Below are 10,370 nucleotides of genomic sequence, written 5' to 3'. Positions count from 1 at the left end.
CCTTTGACTTTGTGTTAGTCGCCGCCAGCTGGTGGCGCCGATTCATGCGCGTGTTATTCTAACACGGAAAATTGACTCGCGCACGTCAGCTGAGACCGAAGGGATATTAAAATGAAAATTGGTTTTATTTACGGATTTTCCTTTACCGCAACTTTCACGCTTTACTTTGCACACAAGTGTGTAGATGGTTGTGATGCACTTCAGCAGTTTTACAAACTCATCATAGATTCAAGAAGCAAATGAAGCAAAGACGTACAACACGCCTTCGAAAGGAACGTTTTGTCGTTTGATTTGTCGTCACATTAAGATTGAATCGATGGTTTCCATACAGTCCCATAATAAACATGTTTCTCTGATTGAAGCGGGAAAGGTTTGTTGACTAGTCAAGACACTGTTGGGAAAAACCTAAATAAAAATCAGAAAAGAAAACTGTCTTTAAATATTTGTAAAATGTGTTTCTAAAGAAATTCTATTTGAAGTTAATTTTCTTAAATCACAGAACAAAACTCAAGTTCAAACTGCGTATTGCAACTGATGTATTTTCTCCACCTTTTCTGCCCTTTTTAAGCCATGTTTTACTTTTGCTGCTTTTTTAACTCTTGTGTTATCACTGGGACAAGATGACCCGAAGGCCTGAAAACAAATGTGTTTATGCTATCCCTTGTGTTTTCTCTAGTGCTGTGTGTCAGATCTCATCCTTCTCTTAGTGCACTGGTTAGTATCATCAAGATAGTGTACGTACTAACTAGTAACTAATTCTCCACTGATAGTATGTCTCAAACATACTTCTCTTAGTATACTAGAAGTTAGTATCATCAGGATAGTGTACGTACTAACTAGTAACTAATTCTCCACAGATAGTATGTCTCAAACATACTTCTCTTAGTATACTAGAAGTTAGTATCATCAGGATAGTGTACGTACTAACTAGTAACTAATTCTCCACAGATAGTATGTCTCAAACATACTTCTCTTAGTATACTAGAAGTTAGTATCATCAGGATAGTGTACGTACTAACTAGTAACTAATTCTCCACAGATAGTATGTCTCAAACATACTTCTCTTAGTATACTAGAAGTTAGTATGCATCAGGATAGTGTACGTACTAACTAGTAACTAATCCTCCACAGATAGTATGTCTCAAACATACTTCTCTTAGTATACTAGAAGTTAGTATCATCAGGATAGTGTACGTACTAACTAGTAACTAATTCTCCACAGATAGTATGTCTCAAACATACTTCTCTTAGTATACTAGAAGTTAGTATCATCAGGATAGTGTACGTACTAACTAGTAACTAATTCTCCACAGATAGTATGTCTCAAACATACTTCTCTTAGTATACTAGAAGTTAGTATCATCAGGATAGTGTACGTACTAACTAGTAACTAATTCTCCACAGATAGTATGTCTCAAATCACACAGTTCTCTTTGTTTTGATTTTGATTTGAGTCAAACTATAACTCCTAGATGGATATCAGAAAGTTATTCGCCCACAGCAGGGATAAAGCAATGAGGAATGAGAGGTAAGTGAAGACCTAGTTAATGCTAAGTTAGCTAACGTTATTCCAGCTAACGTTATTCCAACCATATTAATTCGCTGTACGAGCTGTCAGGGGAATCTCCTCTGAAATGGTCGTCCAAGCATTCAAGTTTATTTCACAGAAAAATTGCACAGTAGACTTGTTCTGTTAATGAGTTTGTATTTGACTAAAATAATAATGTTTTATCACCAGTAAAATGGCTAAAAACATCGCTTTTAGATTAAAAAAAGTATATTTCCACGTCTGTCTAGACAAAGTGGAACAAGAGAGCACTGGAAGACTTGAGGGAGAGATGAACGTTGATGATAAATTAACCGAGAGATGTAGGGGTGCTTTATTTTATTTTATTTTTTTACTTACTGAAAATGTTCAATTTGCAGATGTTTTCTGGAATAAATAACACTCATTGCTCTTTCTTTTTTGCTTGTATCAGTAATGGTTTAAAAGTCTAGAGTAATCTGCACATTACAAGAGGTTAATCAAAGATCTAGACAACAACACAGTCTGATATGATTAGATAGTTTAAAGAACTATTGATGTTTTTTATGATAAATAAGTGCTGAATATTTTTTTTCCTCGCGCACTTTGCAAGCTCTCATTAATTCTGTGTGCCCCAGGTGTGCCACAGGTGTGCCCCAGGTGTGCCACAGGTGTGCCCCAGTACAGTATTAGGTCTAGTGACGCCCCTGGTGTACGTACTAACTAGTAACTAATTCTCCACAGATAGTATGTCTCAAATCAAACTCTACTGCTACGCACTAACAGGAAATGACACGACAGCTTCTTCTTCTACTACTATTTAAGGATGGTTTCAACCAGCTGTAGGAACACTAGCGACACCTGCTGGCAGCACGTTTGGTTTCAAGAAATATGAGAAATATTGACGAGATATTTACGAGATACAGTATATCTTACATACTAAGAATTGAGACGCACTTATGCACTAAACATACTAAGTTTAAATATGCAAGTATGTGATTTGAGATTTTTACTTGTTAACATGAAAGACCCCGCCATCAGTGCAACTGTTGCTCACTGACACTCGTAATGTATTTCACTGAGCAGACATCATTTGACCCTGAGACGACACAAGGGTTCAAATGTGGTGTTTTAATGTTAGGTGACCTTAATTGCCAAGAAAGGCTCCTTCAAATAAAATGTTTTATTATATAAAAGTCAAGATTCACTGGACGTGACTCACTCTGTTGTTGTACTAATGAATAAAAAAGAGATTACAAAGATTTGCTGCTTCGTTCCTGATCTCGTCCCAGATCGTGGATACTTTGCCTCGAGCTTCTATGTAACGACAAGATTCGATAACACGGTTGGAAACGGCTTCAGGTTTGTTCTCCGGACCTTCATGCAGATCCATTTTCAGGTTCCGTGGGAGCAAGATTAGCGGTGAACTCACCTGCAGCAGAAGCTGTAATCTGAGCGTGATTAATCCGATGAAAGTGTGTCGTCACGCTCGGAAACATCAAGGGACGCTTCTTGTTTATCGGATTAAAAATAAACACAGCTTTTTTTTCAGCAATAGTTTCTTTATTCCAATGAGAAGACGGAGAAAGAACAGATGACAGCTCGGTAATAAAAGTGTTGAACTGAAATGGGATACACAGTAAATATGTGACGACGATGGTTTGAACAGGCATCTGTAAAATAACTGGGAGGTTTGTTATTATCTTTTTTAATAAATAATTCATGGCTATTGTTACATGGTCTGGTAATATACTGTAGAAATCTCTCGGTTCGCATGCCTAGAAAATACCCTGTAGTTCTCATGAGTTACTCGGCAACGTAAGGGTTGATTCACGCATGCAAGGATTCGTCCATTCAAATACAACTTGAAAAATACTTTTCCCATCATGGATTTAAAAAAGTCACAATTTGTGGTCATTGGGGAACATTTTTTCTCTCTCTGGACTTTAAAATAAACGGAGACATTTGCGATGGAAGAAAATATTCCAGTTATCTGGATGTTTCTCTCGGTACATCCTGATGAAAATGACCAGCGAAGAAACTTTTTCTCAATTTTTCTCCCGGTGTGGAGGTTGAAATATTCCTACATAGGATGTGTTGACAACATAAAAGTACTGCAAGGTAATATTTCTTGTAAATAATTGAACACAGGTTTGACTCGCACAGTCGCCCGCGGTGGTGAAGACACTGTGGGTTCTTGTGGAATTTGTGCTTTATTTACCGCGTCGTGGGCACAGAAGTGATGTTTCGACAGCAGGACTTGAATCTTTGACACATCTTTCTTCCTCCAGCTCCTGTTCTCTTCCTATCCTTGAGATGTGCTCGTACACCCAACCTTTAAAAAATAAATACATTTATACTTTTGTTGCTTTTTGCTGGTCACGTCCGCTCTGACCGAAGGATGTCCGAGAAATCTAGTGATTACATAATCATTCCATCTGGTCCCGAGTCTGCTGCTTCCACGTGACCGATCTCCGAAGGCAGGGAAGCATATGTGGTATTGTTACTGGATCCTTGCCACACTGAGGAGTAGTAGTACTATAACAGAGTAGGTACTACTTTGCGTCTCCGAGTAACGACTCATCTAAGGAAGACGACACTTTCCACCATCTTTCAAACCTGATGCACAGTTTGTAGCCAAAGTTAAGGACATTGCAAAAAATATATTATTTTATTTGATCGAGTTTCCTTTTGGGTTTAACTCCCGATCCTTTGGTATCTTCACTCTGTTCCAAACATCATTCTTAGCTTGCATTCTTATCTAACTAGGCTCTTATTTTGAAGGCCCTGCTCATCTCAAACCTCCAGACAATTAAGAGAAAACACGAGAAGCAGATCAGATGATGAGAAACCAGTGTTGCCAGCTGGGAACTGCAGGATTATAGGACTAGTTTATTGACTTACAGAATGTTCTCAACCTCCAGTCTTAACTAAAGATTAGTTTTTCAAATTAATAAAAGTAACACATTTTATGCATCGTTTAAAATGTTCGGACTGTCGTGCCGAACAGGAAGTAGCAAGAACCGATCTTACGTGTGTTTTCTGATGTTCTTTAAGATGAATTCTGTAGAAGAATTCAAAACTGTCCTGCAATTAAAGTCATCCTTACAGATTAGGAAAGTAGTTCCTTAACTTGTTTTTCTGTGATCATCATGGACAACAATAAGAATTGATTTTCAACCAAAGTAAAAAAACATGTGTTTGAAGTCGTTTAATTGTGATGATCAATGACGCCTTGAATCGGGAACAATCAATGAATCTATATCTATATTTATGAAGGTCATTGAGCTTGGTTCTCTCATGGCGCTACAAGGTCTTCTTGATCAAAATGAACTGATCTCTATCTGGACTAAGATGATTTTGACTTTTTGGCCTTTTTTTTTGTCTGCAAAAGGCCAAAAAAGGCCAAACACAGTTGCGGCTAAATGCTACCTTTATTGTTCGCTCATTTTCTTCGTCTCATTTCAAGGAAGGGTTTCAATTAAGTGACCGCCCTCCAATGTTTATGACCTTCTTTTAGCCCTGAGCAGCTTCTGGCTCATTTTTCTGTCGCTAAAAAAGGACGCCATGACATGCCAGCATGTTATAGGGACATTACATGTTAAAACTAAATTATATTGCCTTTGTATTTTTAAGATTGAATATTGTTCGCAGTGGTTAGCACTCACAGCAATCACCTCACAGCAAGAATGTTGAGGGATCGAACCTGTGACCTTTATGTGTGTAGTTAGTATGTTCTCCCGTGTTGTGTGGGTTTACTCCGGACACTCTGGTTTCCTCCCACAGTCCAAAAACATACATAGGTTGATTGAGAACTTGAGGGAAATTGTCCGTAGGTATGAGTGTGTGTGTGTGAATGGTTGTCTCTCTTTATGTGTCCTGCGACAGACTGGTGTCCTTTCCAGGGTGTCCCCTGCCTCTCGCCCTATGAAACTGGGTTAAACTCTAAATGCTAAATGTAGCAAATTGGCGCATCATTTGTTTAGCTAATAAGTTGTAGCGCCACCTAGAGGTGAAGCCATGTCACATTCACACTGGATTATGTTTTGTTAAAATAATGTTTCATAGATAAACTATATAATATGACGACATTTTAACTTGATTTGTTAAAACAAATTTCCATTTCTGAAACTGCTTGGCGACATTGGTGAGCTCGACTGACGGTCGAGCACATTCTGTAATTACTAAACGAGATCACTGGAAAACATTTCACATGTGATCAGATGATTTTAGCGAAGCATAGAGATCTGCCACCGCCATGACACCATCAAGATGTAGAACATTTGGCCCTTTAGGAGGATTCGTTGATGGTATAACTAGTATCGTAGAGAGTCAATAATTACAGTTCATCTGGCAACACTGGTGAGAAGTGATGTTGTCGAGGCCAACAAAAGGAACATTTACCAAAAGTCCTCGTCAAGACTGACCCGTTACCTGACAGGACACATGGACTGGACAGACGGTACAAATGGAGCCACGATCTGTTGCCCACAGTGGAAGATAGTCGTTCAAGTAAGTATTTGGATGATATATATGTCGCAGTACAGATTGGAATCCAGTAGGATCTGGAATCCTAGTAGTACAGATTGGAATTCACCTAGAATAGTGATGGTGAATGTAGACTTACCTATGCTGACATTTTAGGTGTGAAATGATTCAGTCTATTTTCCAAAACATCTTGATGTAATCCGAATTTCTCCGATAAGAATTGGAGATTGTCCTGGTAGAATTCCCATTTCTCCTAGAACAGATTTGAATACCAATATTCAGATCCCGATACATTAGTAGCATCACAATCTGTACTAGTAGAGATTGGAATTTATTAGTAGAACCTGGAATCTTCCTAGTACACATTGGAATTCCAATATTCAGATACCAGTTCAGTAGTAGGATTCCAATCTGTACTGTGACACATATATATATAAGTATCTTTATTTAAAGATAACCCTTTGACTTCTTGTTGAGACAATAATAACATGGACGATAAATCCAAACGATTCAAACAAAAAAAAGCTGCTTCCGGACACAGGATGTGATTATGGCTGATATATTCATGACGTAGATGAAGCTCTAATGTGGGAGTATTTTTTTTACGAAGCCCACCAGACTCTTGTCTCGGCTGCTAGTTCGAACCTCAAGTTTGCATTGAGACCCCGGAGTGGGTCAAGCAGTCGGTGGTGGTCTGCGACTATAAAAAGACAATCTGTATCACCGACCTGTGAGTGCATCGTGTGTGTGTCTAAAACCCAATCTATACTATAGATCGACACTTGAGTAGGACTATTGCATGAGCTGTGGGCGAAGATGCCTTTTATATCCAAGCGATGGAACAAGCTTAGCCTTCGTCTAATGGAAGGAAAAGTTCTAGTCAGTCTGGATCTTCTCCTTGTTCCCGATCAGTCCGGCAGTCCGTCCGGAAGCAGAGGATCCTCTAGAGCAGCAGCGCAGCCGTTTTTCTCGCCTCTGTCGGGCTCTCGCTCCTCCTTCTCCTCCTCGTGGGTGAGCGGATCCGGGTCGGAGAGGTGGTCCAGAGGGTCAAAAGTGTGCTTGATGGGTCCCGGGCTGACCAGCGGGAGCTGAGGCAACAGTGGTCCTTCTCGGAGCTTGGCAGCAAGCTCTCTGGCGCTGCATATGGGTGTGTTGGTCTCGTAGACCTCGTGGAAGTTGTTGTAGTCCACCTCGTAGAAGCCCTTCTCCAGAGACAGAACCGGGGTGAAGCGGTAACCCCAAAGTACCTCGGTGTCCAAGTAGGAACTCCTTGCTTGACACGTCATCCCTGTCGGAAAGAAGAAACAGGATTAAGAAATCATTCATGGAAAGGTGAAAATATCTTCTGGGATCCCTTAAAGTTCCTCTGCAATGATTTGATTTGGTCCATCGTGTAAGTGAACCTGTCCCGACCCCTCCAGGACCCTCATGGAAGGTATTACACGGTTTTAGATTTAAAGGTCGACCAATGATCAACTCTGGTGTCATGTAGTGAATGTTCTTCAAGACACAGTAAGTTCCTCATCATGACCATGTTTTACACTTTATTACTTTATAAAGTTGCTCTGAAATCTGGACGAACGAGAGGTTACGAGAGTCCATTATGATGTAATAATGGCTTCACTCCTCCTGCAGCTGTAATCAGGCTTTGTTTATACAACGAGTCCCTTAGAGGTGGAGACCATTGATGATGTGCGGTTCACAAACCTCCTTGCTTGACCAATCACAGCAGAGTTGGTGTGATTATGGTCAACAAGATTTCATCTCCAGAACAACCAAGTGTTCTACGAGCTATTCCTAAAAACAACAAGAACCTTTTAATAATAATATTGAAATCAAGACGTTTACTGAAGCTTCTCAAACCAACAATTTAATGGATAAGGACGCCTGAAATGGTAACTAAGAAACAATTGCTGCGACAGCTTATTGTTTTTAATATATTTTATAGTTGATTTTAATACATGGGTCAAACAGACCCGCTAACATAAGAGATACGATTAGTGCTAATAACTTCCTCCCCCACCTTCTGTACTGCATCAGTGTGTCAATGTGTTCTAATGTTTGTTGTTGTTGATACATTTATATATTTTTTTGTATGATTGTTATTATCGTTTTATCATTACTTTTATGAATAACTGCCGTTATTTTTACCAAGTGTACTGTATGTCTTAATATAATGTGCTGGTTTAATCACGTGAAGCAAGAAAATGTCCACAATGAGGGAAGAATAAAGGTTCAAACCTAGGTTGTGTAAACTACATGATTTTTCACAAACAAACTGTAAAATACAAACATTTTAATATAATATCTGGATGTCATGGTGTGTTCAAGTGGTGGATTAGCAGGTTTTATTCGAAAACCTGCCATTTTTTTTTTTGCTGTGTCGAGATCCAGTGAAGCCGCAGCAGCTGAAACGTAGTGTTCATAATGATTTTACGTCAGAACAGATGGCTTTTTTTAATGATGCATTCTAGTGGAATCTTCCTGACCCAGCGCGAGCAGGTTGATGGTATCACTGCGGCGTTTGTCAAGTGCAGAAGAAATAAAGAATAAATACGAGACAAGGAAGCATCGGACGCTGTTATTGTTATTGTGATTGTTATTGTGAGTCGCTTTTCACATTTTTCATCAGCACAAACTTTTACTGGATCTCATTATCTGTTGTTATTTTATGTATTATTTTTGTTTTTAATGTATTCATTCGTTGTAAAATCAATTTAAATATTTTTTAAAGGTTGAAAACTATAAATTAAAGCATCATTTAGGAATAAATTACTGTTTTTTGGCCATTGGAATTTTTACATATTTCAAAAAAGTCTTCCACGGGTTATCTGGAGTAGAGTCGCGGTGGCAGCAGCGCCAGCAAAGAAGCCTGGAATAATCTTCCTGAGGGACGCCGAGGTGTTCCACTGCCAGCTGACGGACATGATCTACCATAGTATTACATAGTTCTCGTCATCATTACCACTGTTTTTTATATTCCCTTAAGGGAAATTGGGTTCTACTTCATTCGGTGCTCGCTTCGCTAGTGGTTTACCCCCGAGGCGCCGTAGCGATGGTTGCTTCGCAGCAATTCGTAGAACCTGAGATTATGATCATAACTCAGGGGTTTTCAGTTCACAGCAGATAGTTTCATAAAACAAGAACAAAGTGCTAATCAAAATAAAATAAAAAAGAAATAACACAAAGACTTAAAGGGATACAAACAAAGAATAACATAACCCCTTCACTCTGGTCTTTATCTCTTTATATTTATATAAAATATATATAATCTTTGATACAGAGATCATAATTCATGCCCAACCTGAATTATTTTTCAGGTTGGGCATGAATTTCCCTTGTTTTTAATGACATCGCTAGACAGCTTATGATGTCACTCAAATCCTTGTAGGAGCCAAGGTCTGAACTAGGCAAGTTTCCATTTTTTTTTCTGAATTTATATTCAATGGTTTTTGTTTTATAGTTTGCTTTTTACCTTATAATGTGTAAAAATAAGTAATATTCAAGATATTTTAAACCTTATGCTATACTTGCTAGCCTAGGGAGTCGATAGCAGCGCTAGCTTCAGTTATTCAATGGAAAATATTCACAACTCTGAGACATTTTTGTATAGTTTGAAGATCTAAACTCTGAAAACCGACGATTAAATAACAAACTTGGAGTTTCTATAGTATCACGTGACGACTGAAGTTACTCTTTGAATGATGTTTTTTATTCCAGAGCACATTTCGAGTCCGGCCTCCTCGCTCTGTTTTGGTCCCTTTCATAAGCATGAGAGAGTTGATAAGATCAAGCGTGCTCCAAAATAGATGTAGATGACATATTGATATGGCGTCTGATATCGCTACAGGAGCGGCCATTACATCGCGCGGCCTAGTTTCCACATTTAACTTGTCAAACGTTCCGTCTGTCACCGGCGAGATCGTCCGAGAGGAACAAGGAGGATCTCTCGTCTAAAAGATCCAGGTTTTACTTTCATTACGATGAAACTCTTTCCTGAATATATTTTCTGGTCGAAGCTTGGGTTGTTGGCTCCAATCCCCAAATGCTACGCCAGTTACATAAACAATATATTGTTTTAAATTAGAAAAATGTTCTTATATTGCTCTCGTGCGCATCACAAAGACCTCTGTTCCTCACGCTCCGGTAACGAATGGCCGGTATTGTTTTTAATAAAGCTGTGTACACACGATGAGCTGCTATTAAAGTGTCAAGTGATGTTACTTCAGCCCTCGGAGCAGTCGAGTGACTCAATGGTTGCTTTCAGACGCTGCTGGCCTTAATGAAAAAGTGCGCCGCGAGGACGCCCGTCTTAATCTCACTTATACCAGTTTGGATTGTAATTTGGACGAAAAAC

The 10,370-nt window shown here is 39.1% G+C and overlaps 1 protein-coding gene across 2 annotated transcripts in view; it reads right to left on the bottom strand.

The window, feature by feature from the left end:
• Positions 1 to 5,180: 5,180 nt before the first annotated feature.
• The window catches only part of LOC148074644 (G protein-activated inward rectifier potassium channel 4-like), a 61,724-nt gene continuing 56,534 nt past the window's right edge, over positions 5,181 to 10,370 (bottom strand). For both annotated transcript variants that reach the window (XM_087795734.1, XM_087795735.1), the window contains one exon: positions 5,181 to 7,301. In XM_087795734.1, coding sequence (XP_087651860.1) covers positions 6,922 to 7,301 — 380 coding nt within the window. In that variant the 3' untranslated portion in view covers positions 5,181 to 6,921. The remainder of the gene's footprint in view (positions 7,302 to 10,370) is intronic.

Source organism: Callionymus lyra, chromosome 7 (assembly GCF_982586985.1).
Source record: "Callionymus lyra chromosome 7, fCalLyr1.hap1.1, whole genome shotgun sequence".
Taxonomy (NCBI): domain Eukaryota; kingdom Metazoa; phylum Chordata; class Actinopteri; order Syngnathiformes; family Callionymidae; genus Callionymus; species Callionymus lyra.
This window is presented reverse-complemented; position numbering and strand designations above follow the sequence as displayed.